Genomic DNA, 21,551 nt, shown 5'->3' on the forward strand with positions numbered 1-21,551 from the left:
GGCTAACAGAACACAGTTCCACAATGGAGAGTGGAGTGGTTCATTTCCAATAGCGAGAGATAGCCACTCTGCCAACTAACAGGCAATGCCTTTTTTGATCTTACAAAATGTCCCATTTATCATTGACAAGAGGTCCACTTCAGGGCAGGCAGTGACATCAGAGAAGTATAGGCTGTTTTAAACAGAGAAGACATTTCCTTGAAATGAGGTAAGCTGATGACAACCCCATCAGACATGCACATAGGTACTCTGTTCGTCGGGAACATCTCCAACAATAAACAGAGGTTGATGGAAGATTCTTAACTCCTAAGGAGTCGGGTACCAGAGGGAGACAATTTTGTAACTCTTTTATGGAAATAGGGGAGGGGAGGGGAAGCTCTGCTGATTTCTATCATGCAATCATATGCAAGAAAAATTCTGTTTTTTATTTTTCTTGCATGTCCCCCTCAGATCTACAGCAACTGTACTTCCACGTGCACTTGTAATGCACAGTGGATTTGCCTTTAGTAAAGTGTGTAGGTGAGTGCAAAACATTTTCTCTAATTGGCCTCAGAGGAGGTATTGCCCAGGTAGTGTTTAGGTTCAGACATACACAGTAATTTTACTCCTGGATGTTCCCTCTTTAATGAGTTTGTACAATCAAGAGATTGCATTGGAAGGAGGCTCAGACACCAAAAAGAAAATCTCAAAGACATGGGTGTAAGGTATGGTGGCAGGTGTCTGATCACTTTATGTAGAAAACTAGAGAGTAGAGAGTTGTGCAAGTTCAGCCAACCAGTGGTCATTTGCCCTATCTGATATTTCTGTAGAGGATGCTGCTTATATAGATTTGAATATGAGGGAGTTGAGGCCCAGAGTCTCTGGAAAATTCTACAACACCTGTGGTTCCCACTTCTGGACAAAAGGCAGGATTACCAAATTATGAAGCAAGGAAGCTGGGCCTATGGGAGAGTCTCTTGGGTAGAAAAATATGTCCCAAATTGTTAAGAGAGAAAAGCATGATGAGGTTGTTGAGAGGGGGAAGCCATGGAAGATCCCTCAAGTTCATGGGACAAAGAACTTGTTCTAACATAGATTTGGTTAAAAAAGATGGCCTTCAGATAAAAAGTCTGGCACCCCCATACCCCCTGATCCTTGGGTTTTGTGAGGATGGAATATTTCAATCAAGGCTTTTTTTTCCCCAAACAAATTAAATGGTGCTAAAGCAAAGGTGAGTAAAGAATAGCTTGCGCGGATTTATGGGGATGATATTAAAGATATAAAGACTGGGCAAGATGTCCATTTTTATACCACTTTGATATGCCCTAACCATAAAACATAAAATGATTATGCCTATCTCCATGTCTAAAGCACACAACATTTACAAAAGTTATCAGTACTTCCCACCTAAAGTGATTGTAAAGTCTTGTGGATTTTTTTTTTTTAAAATAACAAACATGTTATACTTACCTCCTCCGTGCAGTTGGTTTTGCACAGAGCAGCCCGGATCCTCCTCTTCTCGGGTCCCTCTTTGCTGCTTCTGGCCCCTCCCTCCTGTTAAGTGCCCCACAGCAAGCAGCTTGGTATGGGGGTACCCGAGCCGAGCTGCAGCTCTGTGTGTTCATTTAGACAAGGAGATGCCCCGCCCCCTCTCTCTCCTGATTGGCTAACTGACTTTGATTGACAGCAGCGGTAGCCAATTAGGAGAGAGAGTCCCAGACAGCCGAGGGGCTTGTGGACATCGCTGGATAGAGATGGGGCTCAGGCAAGTATTAGGGGGTGCTGGGACAGCTTCTACAATCAGAAGGCTTTTTATCTTAATGCATAGAATGTATTAAGATAAAAAAACCTTCTGCCTTTAATACTCCTTTAATGAATCTGGATCAGCCAATCATTAACAGGGAAATACACATCATAGTTTGGATCTCAAAAGCATCATAACAACTTAAAATTTTAGGTTAAGTATTTACAACATTATGAAGATGTCCTTCCTAAATAATAGTAAAAGACTAATCACTGGTCGTAAATAATTCAGCTGGAGTAGTTAGTGAATACATATTTCTGTCTATCTATTTCTGAAGAATCAAAGCTACAGTGTATTTCATAACTCTGATAGTACAATCAGAATAAGGACATATTTACCTGTATCACTTAATTAGCAGTCCTTTATGCTCAAACACCACTATCTTAGGAGGTACGAGGCGGATTAGGCCCATTATATCTACTAGGGGAAAGACCCATCTTATATTTGTATTCATTAAAATGGTAAATTCATTCTGGAAAAAATATTATACAAGTTACCAGTATTCCAAGATATTATTACACTAAGAAAATTGTATCCAAGGTTTGAACAGCTGAATGATCATAAAGACTGTGACATTCCATCGGCCACTCCTCAGACCTCTTCATTGGTCAGATCAGTTCTGTCATCACCCTCCTCAGGGACCAGCTAAGGGATACTGTATCAGTAGTCTGGAGCTCTCTTTGGAATTGTAGGCCACACTCCCGCATAATCTCACTTAACTAAACTAAAAAAATAACACTGACTCCCAGTTTTGGCAAAGAAAAGGCAGCGGCACTCTTTATTGGTTTAAATAAATAAATTAAATCATAACAATTACTTGCTTGTAAAAACACTCAAACTGAAATAACTTATAATTGCTCAGTTATAAACAACTCGAGCAACAATAAACATAAAAATACCATATGAAATACAATGTCCCCCCTAGTATACCAGGGTGACCCAACCACACAAAGGTGCTCACGACAAAGGTGCTCGCGACAAAGGGAGGGGGGGCGGGGAACTTTCTTCTTTGTGCTCTTCGGTGCAAAAGGAAGCACTCCAGCCCAAACCAAGTTTATATAGCTTCTGCTCCAGCTTGCTAGAACCTTCCCTGCACACTTATTGGCTGATACCTGCTGTATGCTCAGGTAAAACTTAACCTCTTAATAGCCTAAACCTATACCCCTATGCTTAACTGACAGAACTGCTAATGGTGGCAATAATCCCACACAAGTGGCCACATAATGTGCCCTCTTTTATATGGAATCGTAGGCCACACTACCGCATAATCTCACTTAACTAAACTAAAATAATAACACTGACTCCCAGTTTTGGCACTCTTTATTGGTTTAAATAAATAAATTCAATCATAACAATTACTTGCTTGTAAAAACACTCAAACTGAAATAACTTATAATTGCTCAGTTATAAACAACTTGAGCAACAATAAACATAAAAATACCATATGAAATACAATGTCCCCACGAGCCGGGCTTGAGCATCAAGGACGGCCCTACCCCACCACCACGGCCCTTTTAATGCCACACTGCAGCCCTAGATTAAAGATGTCAATCCCCACATCCGAAAGGTGAATGCCATCCTGGCGATATAGCCCTTGGATGCCACCCTCCAGATCCACATGCCTATAGGACAAGCCGCCAATAGACGGCATAAACTTTTCCATTGCCCTATTCACCCGTTTTCTCATCTTTTCCATGACTTTCCTCTGTGATGAGGAAAGCCAAGGAAGCCGAGGAACTATTTCGGAAAATACCACCACTGTCCCAGGAGAAGAGTGAGAAAATAAATGCAAATCTCACTTTATCCTAAATAATAAGTCCAAAGTTTTAATATTACCAAGGTCATCACCCCCAGCATGAATAACCGCGATGGACGGAGGAGGCCAAACTTGAAACAACCTAGATAAATGAAAGTAAAGCTGGTGCCACTGCAGGCCTCTATTTCCTCTCCAAAATAATTTAAACTCCAGAGGTAGTGCTAAATTTGTACTGTAAATATGTTGTGCTGCTCTTTTCCTTGCCCAAAAAATGAATGAGTGGCCCAAGATCCAGACTGTTCGCTGAAAACCTGAAGAATTCAAATAAACAAGTTAGGTCTTACATATACTTTAAAACATTTCGATTTCCACCTTCCCATATTTTGTATTACCTTGTCCGAAAACCCTCTCCTAGCTGCCTCCGATTCCGCCCCTATCCTGAAGGAATGTGAAGAAAACCTAACATTTTTTAAGCCCAACCGCTCTAAGCATTTGTGTAATATGAAATCGAATTGATATTTTCTGAGTGGAGTGGAATCCAGGTGGATCAAAAAACGCTCACCACAAACCGGTCTCACTTCCAAAAATTCATTAACCAACGGGAACACTTCCCTATTATGCTGAGCTTTAAGGGTAATTCCCACGCCTCTCCCCAGAGCGTCAGACTTTGAGCGACGTAACCAAATCTGAATATCTTCCCTGCCTACCACCACCTGATCATATAAAAGGCCTCCCTCAGTCTTCTTTGACAAAGGTAGCAGCTCAGAGATGTGGAGCGCCCCAACAAAGGTTCAATACAAAAGCTGTTCTGAACAGCAGCGCTTCGTAGCTAGAATTACACACTAATGAGGTCATACTGCAGATATCCCCCAATAATTCAATAGAAATAGGTCTCCTGTCATCTGCTTCCGCCACCTCCCTCCTATAACCTTTCAATGCTTGCTGTACTGAAAAATAGGATGTACAAGCCAGAAAACCTTTCAGGCGGCAGAAAAAAGAAATGCCCGCCAGCGTCTTACGCAAATAACTATAAGAGAGTTTCCGCTGCATCAAAGATCCTACAAACTCCAGAAACAAACACTCCTCCGGTTGACCCTCCATCTGGCCCTTTGTCTCCATGAAAGACAACCAACTCCTCCAGGCAGAAGAATAGTTCGCCCATGTTCTCGGGACCACTAATCCCGCGATCGTTCTCTCGACTAAATCCCAACAACTGTCCAAACTCGGCTCGGAATTTCAGTACCTTCTTCGTCCGCCTCCGGCAACAGCTGGCGAAAACGGTCCATCTAAAAACCGAGATAAAGCGTCGGCCAGATTATTCAAGACACCCGGTGTGTGTTTCGCCTTAAGCCATATATTGAACTGCAAACACAAAAGGACAACCCTCCTGAGCACTTTAATTACAAAAATGGACTTGGATGATAGGCAGTTCACCGCGAACAAGACCCCTTTGTTGTCAGTCTCCACCAAAATCCTCCTATTCGCGAAGCATGCACCCCACAGTTCCAAAGCCACTAAGATCGGGAACAGCTCCAACAAAACCACGTTTTTTGTCAGCTTTCCACTCTTCCATGACTTCGGCCATCCTGCACAACACCAATGTGTCTGCCATATGGCCCCAAAGCCCTTAGAGCCCGCCGCATCGGTAAACAAACGAAAATCAGGGGCAAAAAGGAAATCCGCCTGAAAAAATGAACGACCATTATACACCTCGAGAAATTCAGCCCAAACAGACAAATCCTCCCGAAGGTCACTAGACAATCTGATGTGGGAAAAGGGGGACTTCAAGCCCGAAGTAGACAGGTAAAGGCGCCTTGAAAACACCCTACCCATGGGCATAATTCTGCATGCGAATGCTTACAATCCCAAGAAAGACTGCATTTCCTTCAGTAGGACCTTCCTCCTTGATATAAATAGCCGCACCAGAGATTTCAGCTTCGCCACCTTATCCACTGGTAAACAAAACTCCATTTGATCCGTATCAATGTGAATGCCCAAAAATATCATTTTTGTAGCAGGCAAGCAAGTCTTTTCCTCCCCCAGAGGAACCCCAAAATCCTCCGCCACTTTCCTAAAAACTTGCAACAAATTAAGACAATCATCAGAATCCGGTGGGCCCATGAACAAAAAATCGTCCAAGTAATGCAGCACTCCCACACTACCTGACTTAGCCGATACCACCCAGTGCAGAAAAGAAGAAAACGCCTCAAAGTAGGAACATGACAGAGAACATCCCATAGGGAAGCTTTTATCAAAGAAATACAAACCCTCCAGCTGAAAGCCCAGAGAATTGAATGCCAAAGGTGATACAGGTAAAAGCCAAAACGCGGACTTTTTGTCCGCCTTCGCTAGCAATGCCCCTTGGCCAAACATCCTTATCTTAGCAATGGCTTCTTCGAACGTGGCATATGACACTGAACACAGATCTCCATCAATGTCGTTGTTCAGTGAGCTTCCTTTCGGGTAAGAGAGGTGATGGGTGACACGGAATCCGTTCGGCTCTTTTTTGGGGACCACTCCAAGTGGACAAATACGAAAACTTTTAAAAGGCGGATGCTCGAAAGGACCCGCCACCCTACCTAGCTCAATTTCCTTAAAAATCTTGTCCCTAACTACCTGTGGGAAGTTTTCAACCGATTTCAAATTGTCAACCTCTATTCATCCTTCCCCCACAAATGGGGGCAGAGGGAAACCCTTCTCAAAACCTTCAATGAGAAAACGGGCCCTCTCCCTGTTTGGGTATCTGTCCAACCACGGATGCATTCTTTCCAGCCTCACAGGCGTGCAGGCTTTTTGGAAAAATATCTTGTGGAGCTTGCCCCGACCCTACAGTAGCATTTTTTCTAAAGCACTTACTCACTGGATGCGGGCCAGAACAAAATGAACATTTGTGCTTATAGCGGCAAGCCGCATTCCAACGACATTGGCTTTCGTTGAATGCGAAACAGCAACCTTTGCGATTAAGCTGCATTCTGAGTGTTTACTACCGGCTGCCTAGCAGGATTCTGCCTCTGAGGGGAGATCAAGTTCAGCCAAAGGCCGACATCCTTCATACCCCATCTTAAAGAGGGGTGGACGGACAGCTTCTGACGAAAAGACCCATCATAATAGTACCAGCCCAACCCCCCAAAGCTCTTGTAAGCTTCCAAGATATGATCGAGGTGCTGAAATAAGCCCCCACACCTCTCAGGGTGCTTCTCAGCCATCACTCCAGCGAATATACAAAATGCCTATAGCCAGTTATGGAATGACCTAGGGGCCCCCCTGCGCCGCTCCTAATCCTGCTTGTCTTCCCTCTTATCCGTCCTAACAGACAGCTTCTTGTGAGCGGGTAACAGTGATAACATGTGGACGAAATCGCCCTTCCATATTTTTTCTTTCACCCCAACGCTCAGGTGGTAGCCCAAAGCTGACATCTCACATGGCATCGCGCCCTTCATACACACCTCTGGCACACCGCTACCTCCCAGCGACGGTGCATGCGCAGTCACAACATTATCTTCCTTAAATAAACTTTGACTAATATTACTATGTGCAGGATTATCACCATAAGGAATGGAGACAGTGGATACTGCAGGTGAGAAATTAAGTTCACAGCTTGGCTGCTGCTGAACAGACATAACAGGCTTAACAGGCATAGGAGAAACAGCAGGGGAGACACGAGAAAAAGATTGCACCAAAGATGATAAAGAGTTAATTAACACAGAGAAATTCTGTACATTGCACAACTCACCCACTGCTGGGGGTGCAGCTGCTCCTGGTGTCCCATGCTGCGCTGTAGCCACGCCCACAGCAGGCGTTCTTGTAGCTACAGGGATGACTCTCTGTGGAGATGGCAGACACCCTCTCTCCCTCTCTGGGTCCGCCTGGCAGCTTTCAGCCCGCCCTCCGCCGCCCCTTCTTGGAGACAGGGAGGCCGTCTTCTTCTTTTGGATACTCGGTTCATGCACGCCTGGGACGTCTTCACCGACATTACACCGCACGGCGGCTCGTCTGCAGTTACACAGGCCAGCTTCTCAGGCGTCTTCTCTCTGTCTGGGGGCCAGCTCCTCCGCGCTCGCGTCTCCCGACCTGGGCTGACTACCGGCCTCACTGAAGTCGCTTCTGCCTGTGAAGGAGCGGGGTGAACTTCCACAGCAACTTGCTCTGCAGTTCCGGACATAGAGAGACAATGCCGCAGCCAGGCTTCTCCCCCCGCACTCCCCCCGCACTCTCCGCCTTCTCAATCAGCTGCTTCAAAAGGGCCTCCATGTCAGCAGGTAAGAAAAATCCTCCTGGGCTACTTCTGCTGAACTTTCTTCTTTGTGCTCTTCGGTGCAAAAGAAAGCACTCCAGCACAAACCAAGTTTATATAGCCTCTGTTCCAGCTTGCTAGAACCTTCCCTGCACACTGATTGGCTGATACCTGCTGTATGCTCAGGTAAAACTTAACCTCTTAGTAGCCTAAACCTGTAAACCTTATACCCCTATGCTTAACTGACAGGACTGCTAATGGTGGCCACAATCCCACACAAGTGGCCACATGATGTGCCCCCTTTTATATTACCATCAAACAAGGAACATCAGGCAAAATTTATGGGATCCACTGATAGATCTTATACACATTGACTGGACTTTGCTGAACTGACAGAATCAAAGCTTTAAGTATTTTCAAGTTTAAACCCTTTTTATTCTTCTGTTGCATTACTGTCTCTTTTTCACTTGTAATACCCTTTTCCTGTAAATATTCAGTTTGCACCATTTTACCAGCTTGCTTATTAAACAATATTTTTAAAATTGTAAAATTATCTCTGATACACTAACACAGAACATAAAGAATCTCTGTCTGGTTGAAGAGTGCTTCTGTTCCTGTCTGTGGTGCCAGTGCATATTACAGACCTTTTTTAAATGGCATAACTATTATTGTTAACATTGATATTTACAATAAATATCTGATGGCAGAGTAAAGAGTTAACTGCATAGTTAACGAGAACCCAGAGATAATCACTCTCAGTCTGCTGGTACTTAGGTTGTGGTCCCGTGAACTGCAAAATCTTTGTGCAGAAGGAGGCTGAGAGTGCCATTGTCACGTATCAGTAACAGCGCCGTGTGACTTTGACCAGCAACTTGTCACTAATTGGCGAAGGTGGCCTCATCCGCCACAAATGCCTTATGCTGTTTCTTGAATACTTTTTATTGTATGTTACAGACTACCGTTACACTAGAGGGTGGAAAATTGATACAACACCAGAAGTGGGATGAGAAGGGGGAAGAAAAGGAATCCACACTAACACGAGAAGTACAAAATGGTCAAATGATAACGGTAAGTAAGCTTACGCGGCCCCCCTTTTTTTTTTTTTTGGTGTGCATCACAAAAGCAGTCCAAACCTGGGAAATATGATTTAGTAATAATGTGTACAAAATTACAGAGAATTTCACAAAGATACAAAATTCTGATCATTTGTGATTTTTGTCTGGTGTTTTAATGCATAGAAATAACACATTTGTACCTCATCCATGTGTATATTCATGTATATTTCAGTTATTTTCAGGGTTTGATTCACAATGATTACACATTTACTTTAACCACTTGCCAACTAGCCGCCGTAGATTTACTGCGGCAGGTTGGCTCTGTCCAGCTAAATGATGTACATATACGTCACTTTGCGGGACTGCTAGTGGGGGCACACACCGATTGGCCACAGGGAGAGCATATCAGGGCGTCCGGCGGCTGCGATAGCTACCGGGCACCCACGATTGCTCCCTGTGGAGAGAGAACGGCGGTCTGCTGTTGAAAATACTGTAGACCGCTGTTCTGTCAGTTATGAACACAGGGATCCTGTGTTCCTCTTATTTAGGAATATAGGTCTCTGTGTTCATCCAGAAAGACCATCCCCCACACAGTTAGAAAGCACCCCCGAGGGACACCTTTAACCTTTTGATAGCCCCTGGTGTTAACCCCTTCCCTGCCATTGTCATTAGTACAGTAACAGTAACAGTGCATATTTTTTGCACTGATTACTGTAGTAATGTCACAGGTCCCCACAAGTGTCAGAAATGTCAGTTAGGTGTCCGATCTGTCCGCCGCAATGTCACAGTCCCGCTAAAAATTGCTGATAGCCGCCATTACTAGTAAAAAAAATAAATAAAAATTACATAAATCATTCCCCTAGTTTGTAGACGCGATCAATTTTGCACAAACCAATCAATATACGCTTATTGGGATTTTTTTTAACCAAAAATATAAATTAAAATAAAAAAAATTAATTAAAAAATAAAAATCGCTGATTTTTTCAAATACCACCAAAAGAAAGCTCTATTTGTGGGAAAACAGGACATCAATTGTATTTGGTTACAGCATCACACGACCGCGCAATTGTCAGTTAAAATAACGCAGTGCTGTATCACAAACAATTTTCTGTTCATTAAGGGGGTTAAACCTTCCTGTCCAGAAGTGGTTAAATAAACGTTCTTCACTGTTTTGCTGACATCCAGCATTCTATAAAAAATGTGGAGAAAACGGTCAGAGAGTGCTGAACTGTCTCTTACACATTGGGGTTGATTTACTAAAGGTAGTTTAGCACTCTGCAAGAGCAGTTGCTCCACAGCTTGGTAAATAAGCAAAAGCTATGTTGACTTCCATCATACAATCATGTGCAAGCAGAATTCATTTTCTTTTTCCCTTGCATGTGATTGGGTACTATTTGCAAAGTGAACCTTTACCTCATTTACTAAGCTCTGGAGCAACTGCACTTGCAAAGTGCAAGTGCCCTTTGCAAAGTTCACAGTCTATTTGCCTTAAGTAAATAAACTCCATTGTCCATTTGTCCATTTCACTTGCACTTCTGGGACAAGGGGTGACCAGGAGCGACGGTTGCCCTTGGCGCAATGGATTATTGCAGGGATGGGGGGGGGTGCCTTGACCCTAACCCTAAGGGAAGGGGGGCGCAGTTCGGCATCCTTACCCTGGGCGCTGGATGACCTTGTCCCAGCACTGTTTCCGCCTTCCCAAATATCTGCATATCATTATCATAGACACACAGAAAGTGAGCTGAACTACTGACAACAAGGGGCGGTTTGATCCGTGTGCCTGATCTCTTGTGGTCAGACTGCTGCTGACACAACCACCCCCTGCCCAGTGCCACCTTCTGTACAGGATGGCTGAGATCAGACATACCGCCTGCCCAGCTCCTGCTTCTATTTGAGAGCTACAGGACTGGTTGGATCTCTGTAGACATGTCCCCCCCTCCCAGCCCTGCACAGTTGAGGGCCAGTTGTCACTAGGAATCTCCTCCCTCACCTTTGGAGCCCAGGAATTAGGGCCTGCATAGTGGTCATGTGATTGCTTGTAAATGTATGCAATAAAAGGTATTTACATTTTTTCCCTTTGTTTTTGTGTGAATGGTTGCCTTAGATTATTATTGTTATTAAAAAGCTTTAGGATAGGCAGGGTTCACATTCACTTTCTTGTCTAATTTATGTTAGCACTGTTTCCAGTCCACTTTCAGTGCAGACCTAAGTATCTGTGGCCCTACTAGTCTTGGATTATTTTTAGTTGTAAATACTAGCATCCTATCCTGTCTCCAGTATTATGGTTACCATGGGCTATGTCCATGACAGCTACAAATACTTTCCTTACACTTCCCTGGAGCCAACAGGACTCTGTCCTCCCCCCATAATGATAACGAAAACTTTAGTACTCCGATGCTACCTCCTTTGCCAAAAATGTATATATAACCATGTGTGAAAATTACGTTCTTGAAGAGATCTATTTGCGTTCTTGCAGAAGAAAAAAAGCTTTTAGGTTAGGTAGCGTGGCAGCCTTCAGTATACCATTCCCACAAGTGATAGCCCTGGGTCCCTGATTGCCAATCACCAAGCACCATTTCTGTCATACAAAAGGAGGGAATCACATGCTCACCGTCCATACCTGAAAGTACTGGTTTTCATTTTGAACTGGGCAAAGCACAGATACACTATAACTCTAACTCATTTTCTCATATTGCATGTTGCACTAATATTTATGTATGTATTTATTTATTTTCATTTTTTTTTTTTTTTATATAGATATGCATATTTGGTGATACGAAGTGCTGTCGGGTCTATGACAGAAAATGAAGCTTCAGTCTTTATACACATTAATGTGCTGTGTAATATATACGTTTAGCTCAATGAGCAGCCTCATACGTGATACATGCTACTAAACACCTTTTGTAATATCTATGCAAATAAAACCAGTTTGCGTAAATCCTCTACATATTCCTTTTCTATTTTTTGGCACCACTTGTTTATTTTATTTGTGGTCTTCCAAACACAACAATAGCATTGGTAAATGTACTAAAGTGAAATAAAATAGTACAAACATAGGATGAAATGTCAAACAAAGTGTTCACAATTAATGGTGTTGCAAAATATCCAGTGCAAAAAACGTGAATAAACACGATAATTAAAGTTCTAGATGAAATGCCAAAAAAGTGTTTCTAAATAAACAGGGTAAAATATGGGCAATTATAAAGTCTAGTGCCCAATCCAAGAAAAGAGATATACTCCAACACCATGTGCAATGGCTGCTCACCTTTATTTATAAGGTATGACGCATCAGCTGCAGACTTGATCGCCGTATAGTGTATGTCATTCAGTAGTTGGTGGCAATCAATCGGCTCACACATGTAATAAGAATAATTATTCTTATGGTGTAATATTATCAGCAAATTTATTAAAAAACAAAGGTAGATTTACAGGTAAAATACCTGCTATATGTATAGCAGCAGGGACCGTGGGGTCACACACAGGTAGAACGCTGTGGAATCTGAACTTTCAGTCTCGGCTGTGACCGGAAGTGACGTCACCCGGTTCCTCCCAACGCGTTGCCTCACTGACACGTGACTTTCTCAAGGGTATGTGGTGACACTACTGGAGTTGGCAGCTTTTTTTAGTTGATCACTGTACACATTTTGGTTTATTATATCTTTATGAATCATATTCACATTGTTAATCATACACTGAGTAGCGCATAAGTTGAGCCATTTTTTCTTCTTTATGACAAATGACTGACTGGGATCACATGGTATGGAAACCTATAAGGACAGTTTTTAGAATGCACAGTGCTTTAGCAAATGTCATGCAATTAAGGTTTGCATATTTTGAGACTGGAGAGGCAGAAGGATGCTTTATGTTAAAGCTTCCTCACACCAGATGTAGTTGGGTTATGCCAGTCGCTTTCCCCCCACACCACAGACACGGAAAAATGCCTTGTTTCCAATGCTGTCAGTTTGTAATCCAATGTTGCTGTGGTGTGCATTGAAAATAAACACTGCATGCATACATTTTCTCAGAGCAGCCTGTAACGATACAAACCACCGCATCACAACACAGCTGCAGTGAATAGAAAGGTAACATTTTGTTGCCATATGGGGTTTAGGCGTAATCTCTTACCGTGTTGTGAGGATGAGGGGTTTATGTATAAAACTCCATCAGTAATTGTAAATATATATTAATAAAAGTAAATGTACCCATTCTTGATTACAAACTCATACTTGGGAATCTAGGGGAGATAGATTTGCGTAAGCCAGACGGACTGGTTTTAGGAAGCCAGGGTAACACATTCCTTTGAAAGGCCAGCTGGCTATTGACGTGTAAACACATAAAGTGAATACCTTGTTATCTAGTCTGTGTGAATTTGATTTTTCGTATAGCCGGGAGGGAGCCAGTGAATGAACCTTATGGTGGCACCCTGCAATCTCATCTCTGGGTGTTAGACATCCTGATGCCAATAGACGAGGATGAATAGACTGACATCCCCGCCCTGAGTGGTATCCCTCCATATCAAAAGACTCTCATTAAGATATGCAATGAGGATAAGCCATCTGGGGAGGGGTAGACCACATGTCTCTAGAATAAAGATTGCATATCTTAAGTAGCAATTTCAGAGCCACTCCGCAGTTATGAATAATGGCCCCCACCAACATAGAGGGGTGGTTAGAAAGAGGCGTAACTATGGGAGGGGGAAATGGTCCAATCTGGGAAGAGATAGGCCCACAGGAAGTGACAAGCAAGATAGCTGAACCAATGAGAATGGCCCTATACAAGGCTATGGGATATGGGTCTATATTAGGTTCGGTGAGACAGGGTGACTTCCTGTTTTGGCATGGGAGAGCTAGAGCCATCACTAGAGGTAATTATGGATTAAGGAGTAAGTTTACATTGTATATTTTATTTGTGTGTCGGTCATAGTGTGTGTATATGAGTATATACTCTATGCATTGTATTTGTTCAGTTAAACTAGGGAAATTATACATTGTGTAGTATGTACAATAGTTATTATTGTTGTAAATTACGTAGGCTGTGCAAACCTTATACGAATAAATAATTGTTGTGTTGAAGTTTTCACACAGTCATAGAACTCTCATTATTAACCCAAATATTGTCTGAGATAAATTAACTCTCATAGATTTTTGGTAACAATTTCAATAAAATGTGTGTATTTTTTTTTTACAAAAAAGTAAACGGAGCATGTGTACTGAGTCCTCCAGTGTGCACCAGCGGCTGTGCGATAAGCACAGCTTACTGGTGTGAACGAGCCCTTACAGTATCATAGTCCCGTATAAGTATGCAAGCGCAACAAACCCCACTAAATTCTATACTATACATTTATGATAAATGTATTGTAGGGGGGATAGGCTCTTCTAGAACTGGCAGCGGTAAACCATGCATGAGACAGGGGCACCCAGAAACAGTCTAAGAATGTTTCTCCTGCACTTTTATTCGAAAAAACACAATTTCAGTGAGGGCTTTGTACAGAAAGTTCATAGCCTAAAACAAACAGAACATCTGTTTGTCCGAGATACTAACTATGTCGAACTCTTGACAGACCCCTAATGAGCTCCCCAAAACAAACAGGCAACACCTTTTTTTAGCCCCTGTTCACACCAATGCAATTTGTCATGTGAATTTGACAGTTCAAAATCGCATGACACATTGCACCCTATTTGTGCATATGGAATCGTTCAAATCGGTGTAACTCCAAAACATGAGATCAGACTCAGACTGATATTTGGAAGATGCAACAATTCAACAGAAAATATATTTAGAACCATGCCAGCAGTCAGCTCTGTGAGTAGATATTCAACCAACCACATTTTGCATATGGATAGAGCATAGGAACAGATGACTGGAAGTATGAGACAAATACATAGTTAGTCAGGTTGAAAAAAGACCATCCAGTTCAACCAAAAGAAAAAAAATTAAAAATTATACAATCCCATATACACAATCCTATACCCACAGTGGATTCAGAGGAAGGCGGAAAACCCCAGCAAAGCATGATCAAATTTGCTACAGCAAGGGAAAAAAAATCCTTCCTTATCCCCCGAGAGGCAATTGGATATTCCCAGGATCAACTTTCCCTAAAAATGTTAGTACCCAGCAGGGCCGGAGTGGGACTCATTTTCAGCCCTGGAGTTTCATGCCTTAGACCAGCCCACTTTAGTTCACCTGACTGAAAAACTCCCACACATGGTATCATCCCATCCTACCTTGTTGCTAAGACTTTGCTACAACACTCCCAGCTGTTCACCTCCACCATCATAATGGTGAGCCTTGTCTCCGCGCTTTTTCTCCCCTAGTGCAGTAGGTGTGAGCTAAAAGGTCACTCATGTGATGGTGGAAGTGAACAGTAACAGCTGGGCGTGTCTTACCAACAAGGCGGGATGGGATACCATCTCTGGGAGTTTTTTAGTCAGGTTTCAGGAGGTATATAAATGGCCTTTACCTATAACAAGGGCTTTATTCATCTTTAGTCAGAGCTTTACAATTTCATTTTATCTACTACCCCCCCCCCCCCTTTATCTGTATTGGCAGTTTTTGGAAAAGATGAACTAATCCTTTCATGTTAACTAAAACATGCAGTTTGGCTCAGGGGCGGACTGACAACTCATGGGGCCCCCGGGCAGTAGGGGATCATGGGGATCCCTATGTCCCCGTCCATGTGTCCCAGCCCACACTCAAGCAGCTTATCAATGCCCATCAAATGCAGCCTCACCAATGCCCATCAAATGCAGCCTTACCAGTACCCATCAAATGCAGCCTTACCAGTACCCATCAAATGCAGCCTCATCAGTGCCCATCAAATGCAGCCTCACCAATGCCCATCAAATGCAGCCTTACCAGTACCCATCAAATGCAGCCTTACCAGTACCCATCAAATGCAGCCTCATCAGTGCCCATCAAATGCAGCCTTATCGGTGCCCATGAAATGCAGCCTCACCAGTGCCCATCAAATGCAGCCTCACCAGTGCCCATCAAATGCAGCTTATCAGTGCCCATAAAATGCAGCTTATCAGTGCCTATCAAACGCAGCCTCATCAGTACCCATCAAATGCAGCCCACTCAGTGCCCATCAAATGCAGCCTCACCAGTGCCCACAAAATGCAGCTTATTAGTGCCAATCAATGCAGCATCAATAGTGCCTATCAAATGCAGCCTCACCAGTGCCCATCAAATGCAGCTTATTAGTGCTCATCAATGCAACCTCACCAGTGCCAACAAATGCAGCCTTATTAGTCCCCATCAAATGCAGCTAATCATTGGCATCAAATGCAGTTGATCAGTGCCCATCAAATGCAGTTTATTAGTGCCCATCAAATGCAGCCTCCCCAGTGCCTTATTAGTGGCCCATCAAATGCAGCCTCACCAGTGCCCATCAAATGCAGCTTATTAGTGCTCATCAATGCAACCTCACCAGTGCCAACAAATGCAGCCTTATTAGTCCCCATCAAATGCAGCTAATCAGTGGCATCAAATGCAGTTTATCAGTGCCCATCAAATGCAGTTTATCAGTGCCCATCAAATGCAGCCTCCCCAGTGCCTTATTAGTGGCCCATCAAATGCAGCCTCACCAGTGCCTTATTAGTGGCCCATCAAATGCAGCCTCACCAGTGCCTTATTAGTGGCCCATCAAATGCAACCTCACCAGTGCCCATCAATGCAACCTCACCAGTGCCATCAAATGCAGCCTTATTAGTGCCTGTCAAATGCAGCTTATCAGTGCCATCAAATGCAGCCTCACCAATACCCATCAAATGCAGCCTGACCAGTGCCCATCAAATGCAGTCTGTTAGTGCTCATTAATGCAACCTCAGAAGTGCCAACAAATGCAGCCTTATTAGTGCCCATCAAATGCGGCTTATCATTACCCATCAATTGCAGCCTTATCAGTGCTCATCCAATGCAGGTTATCAGTGCCTATCTAATGCAACCTCACCAGTGCCTGGATCACACAGAGCAGAGATCTCTCGCTGTGAATTTAAATTGCCTGGCGGCTGCTGTCAACAAAGTCCCACCTCCTAGACTGGCTCCTATGATACAGGTCACACTGATTCAATCTCCTAGCATTGGATCAGTGTGCCGTCTATCATAGGAGCTGGTCTAGGAGGCGGGACTTTGTTACATCGCTGCAGAACAATTCAGATCCAGGTTCCGTGACACAGCAGGAGATCGCTGCTCTGTGTGACATACACAAGAAGAGGAGGAAGGAGGGGAGCACTCTGACAGGGGCGCCCCAGAATGACGTCATTGATGCAATTGTGATTCAGCTGTTGCCTGCATTGATGGAGAATCGTTTAAGGCTGAATCGCAATGTATTGATTATATGATTATTTTCAACACCGCTACTTTACCACCAATGTTAGTCCCGGTTCACATTAGTGCGATGACAGACATTGCATGTGATTCGCAGCGCACTGCGCTGAAAATCACGTGATGTCTGTGCAATGCAAATTCAGCCATACTGACTGTATGGCTAAATTTGCGTCGCATTTGGACACATGTCGCACAGGACCCTTTTTTGGGTGCACAGCAGAATTGGATTGCATGGGTGTTCACACCTATGCGATCCGATTCATGTCTGAACTGACAGTTCACACTGCGATATGCAAACTGATCTGGGGGTGTTGGTAACTTCGTATTGACAGCTCCCAGCGATTTGCATATCGCAGTGTGAACTGCCTGCGATTTGAATGCGATGCGGGAACCTGCAGTGAATTTGCAGGGTTCCCGCATCGCATATGTGTGAACCAGCACTAACAGACATTCTTCCAGCTGAAGTGTACAGATGTCAGTGTTAGGGAAAAGCCCTTAGTGTACAGATATCAGAGATATATATATAGGGAATAACTCATTAGGTGCTATTCCCTATAAATAACACTGATATCTGTACACTAAGGGCTTTTCCTAACACTGTACACTGATATAGTGGCACTCACTATACTGGGGAATGGCACTGGGGAAGAAGGAAGGAACACTCCTGCTGGTGATTGGACACACAGAACACCTTAAACTTCTGTCATTATTACACACTGACCTGCTGCTACACACAAGGCAGGTCAGGTTAGTTAGCTCCAAGGTGACTCTGCTCAGCTCTGCACTCTAAGCCTCCATCTCCCTCACCCGAGGCAGTGATGTGTAGCCCCGCCCCTCAGCTGAATTCCCCAGAGGGAGGAGTGGCCAGAGCTCCTGTCCCTGCTATTATCTCCACAGGGCTGAGGGCTCCATGATCGCTCTCTGATCCATGCTGTGATAGGGTGCCATCTCTTCTTCCACGCCTCCTACAAGAAGTGTATCCCTGCAAGCCAATTATCGGCAGCGCTGAGCGGCCCGGGGGCGTGTTTTTGTAGTAGGACGAGGCATGGAACGCAGCATGTCCTGGAAGTGAGTTTAATAAGTGACTTCCTCTTCACCAAGGAATGACAAAGGCCCTCGACCAATCCAGCCCACCGGGAATTCTCCCGGTGCTCCCGATTGGCCAATCCGGGCCTGGTACCCAGTTATATTATGTACATTTAGGAAATAATCCATTCCTTTTTTAAAGCAATCTACTGAGCTGGCCAGAACCACCTCTGGAGGAAGTCTATTCCACATTTTCACAGCTCTTACTGTAAAGAAACCTTTCTGTATTTGGAGATGAAATCTCTTTTCCTCTACATGTAAAGAGTTCCCCCTTCTCCTATGTGATTACCTTAAAGTTAATAACTCAACACCAAGTTTACTATATGGACCACTTATGTATTTGTACATATTGGTCATATCCCCCCTTAGTCTCCTCTTCTCAAGAGAGAATACATTCAGTTCCTCGAATCTTTCCTCATAGCTGAGCTCCTCCATGTCTCTTATTAGTTTGGTTGCCCTTCTCTGCACTTTCTCCAGTTCCCCGATATTCTTTTTGAGAACTGGTGCCCAAAACTGAACTGCATATTCCAGATGAGTTCTTACTAATGATTCGTACAGGGGCAAAATTATATCTCTCTCTCTGGAGTCCATGCCTCTGTTATTGCAAGAAAGGTCTTTGCTCACTTTGGAAACTGCAGCTTGGCATTGTATGCTATTAAAAAGCTTATAATCTACCAAAACCCCAAGATCCTTCTCCACCACTGACTCCCCCTGCTGTTCTCCTCCTAGTATGTATGATGCATGCATATTCTTAGCCCTCAAGTGCATAACTTTAAATTTATCAACATTAAACCTCATTTGCCACATAGTTGCCCAAATAAACAGTTCATTGAGGTCAGCTTGTAAAATGGAGACATGTAAGGCTGTTATTCCACTGCATAGCTTGGTGTCATCTGCAAAGACTGAAATGGTAGATGGTCCCAGATTCTATATCATTTATAAAGATAATAAAAAGTAAGGGACCCAACAGTGAACCTTGGGGTACACCACTGATAACCTTAGACCATTCAGAGTAAAAATAATTAACCACTACTCTCTAAATTCAGTTTTTAAGCCAGTTTTCTATCCATTTACAAACTGACCTTTCCAAGCCTGTAGACTTTACCTTACACATTAGCTGTGTGTGGGGAACTGTGTCAAGTGCTTTTGCAAAATCCAAGTATACTATGTCCACAGCCACCCATCTGACCAAGGTTTTACTTACCTCCTCATAAAAAGAAATCAGGTTTGTTTGGCAACATCTGTCTTTCAAGAATCCATGTTGTCTGTTGCTTAAAATAAAAAAAATTCCAGCAAGAACTCATCTATGTGGTCTTTTATTAAACTCTAGAGTATCTTCCTGACTATAGAAGTTGAACTAACAGGTCTATAGTTATTTGGTAAAGACTTTGATCCCTTTTCAAATATAGGCACCACATTTGCCCTATACTAATCCAGTAGTACCATTCCAGTCGTTAACGAGTCCCTAAAAATTTTAATCAATGACTTTGACATGGTAGAGCTCAATTCTTTTAGGATCAGTGGGTGGATGGCATCTGGTCTAGGTACTTTATCCACCTTTATTCTGTCTAAATATTTATCGACCATATACTGGACTCCATGCTTCTGGATGCAAACTCTACTGATTCATGAAGTGATATTCTTCCTGGGCAAGGCAACTGCTATCACAAACTCATGAGCTCCAGTTCCCATCTTTTCAGAACCAAAATATCCAGTTACTCTGACTCTAAGCACTCTATTGACTCACAAAACCGGCTTAACTCTTACTTAGCCTGGAATCTTTGAGGGCTGCAAATTTAATTGGAAATGTATACAGCACCTCATTAACTGTGTAGCCAAGTGAAGAAACCGTGTACAGTATACTTGAGGCTGAAACACTATTCCTTTAAGTTCGGTGCTTATTATGGATTCTCCTGAGAGAGCAGCGTGTTGGATTGTGGGAGATGTAGTCCGAAAAAGGAAGAAGACTGTGTAAAGTGGGTGTGTTTGGACTATACTCCCAGGGAGCCGAGGGCTCCGCAGAGGATTGTGGGGAAGAGAATAAATATGGGGCGGAGCTGGGTGTACGCTCTCTAGCTTCGGGACCTCGTGGGGAGTGCAAGGTCCGAGAAGAGAGTGGTGCCGCTACTGAGACCGGGGAGACTGGAGCCTGAGGCCAAAGCGAGGAGAACGTGTCGAAAGAACTCCGGAGGTTGAGGAGAGGTGACAGGTCCTGTGCGGAGACCTGGTTGACTGCTGCAGGTAGAGTGCTGGTAGAGAAAGGCCTAGCTACCCTGAGCGCGGAGGGAGAGCGGAGTCTGTGATGCAGTGCTTATAGAAAGAGAGACCTGAGGTATTGAAGCGGTAACCATAGGACACTCCTGAAGTTCTGCAGTGCCTGGTGAACTGGAGAACCGCAAGTATAATAAAGTAATACACACACTGAATTTACCCCAAGCAGAACTTGGATTTACAATTACCCCTTTCCCTGTGGATTACAAATATCATTCATGTGAATGATTAGAGCTCCAGCTGCTGGCAAAGAGTTGCAAGGCCTTGCTAGGAAGAGACTCTAGTGATTCATAGATAAAGGGGGCCCCCTATAAGTGATAGAGTGCACTCTGTCAGTTTAATATATATAAGGTTGAAAAGCGTTCTATTTAGACACAGCTATATCTATACAGTTCAAAAATGTGAAAAACTATCAGCGCAGTGATGAAAACCTAAAAATATGTGATCAGCTGCAAACACTAAAATGTGATCCCACTACACAAATAAATGATTCAGCAAATAATATGTGTTGCGCTAAATCAAACAAAGTGCATATGAAAAATATTAAAGATATTCAATCTCAAAATATTGCAACAGAAGTCCATGTGATTAAATACGTGACATGAATATTGAATAAGTCCTTTCGGAAATAACACGTGTATATAAAGTGCTGTGATCTCTAGATAAAGGACTCCTCCAACACAAAGGTGACCAAAACTTCTCAGTGACTGTGAGAAAATCCACAACCAGAAGTGCAAGCCTCTCACCTTAATGTCTGACCCAGGTGCCACCCAGGGTCAGACAAAGCAGTCCCCTAACAGGGGTAATCAGTTATCAGCAACAAGATATGAGCAAGAGGGTCCGGGATCAGCACAGCTCATCCAGCCATATCACAGGGCCATAGATGAAAAAAGGGGAACAAAGCAAAGAAATCTAGTGCTCTCTGTATAACTTGATCAGGCAGAAGTTTAATTGAAAATCAGGGTACTCACAAAATGCTGTAGTATACAAGTGCAATACAGCAATGTTTCCATGGAAGGGTATGACATGTGCAGCACG

The 21,551-nt window shown here is 43.5% G+C and overlaps 1 protein-coding gene across 2 annotated transcripts in view; it reads left to right on the forward strand.

The window, feature by feature from the left end:
• The window catches only part of LOC309555713 (myelin P2 protein-like), a 63,882-nt gene that overhangs the window by 18,137 nt on the left and 24,194 nt on the right, over positions 1-21,551 (forward strand). Inside the window, exons 3-4 of one of the 2 annotated variants that reach the window (XM_082257771.1) lie at positions 8,728-8,841; positions 11,586-11,766. In XM_082257771.1, the coding sequence (XP_082113897.1) occupies positions 8,728-8,841; positions 11,586-11,636 (165 nt within the window). In that variant the 3' untranslated portion in view covers positions 11,637-11,766. Of the gene's footprint in view, positions 1-8,727; positions 8,842-11,585; positions 11,767-21,551 lie in introns of those variants that run through there. The other variant, XM_082257772.1, reaches the window with a different exon arrangement.

The sequence above is a fragment of the Pelophylax lessonae genome (genome assembly GCF_965119305.1).
Source record: "Pelophylax lessonae genome assembly, chromosome: 5".
Taxonomy (NCBI): Eukaryota; Metazoa; Chordata; class Amphibia; order Anura; family Ranidae; genus Pelophylax; species Pelophylax lessonae.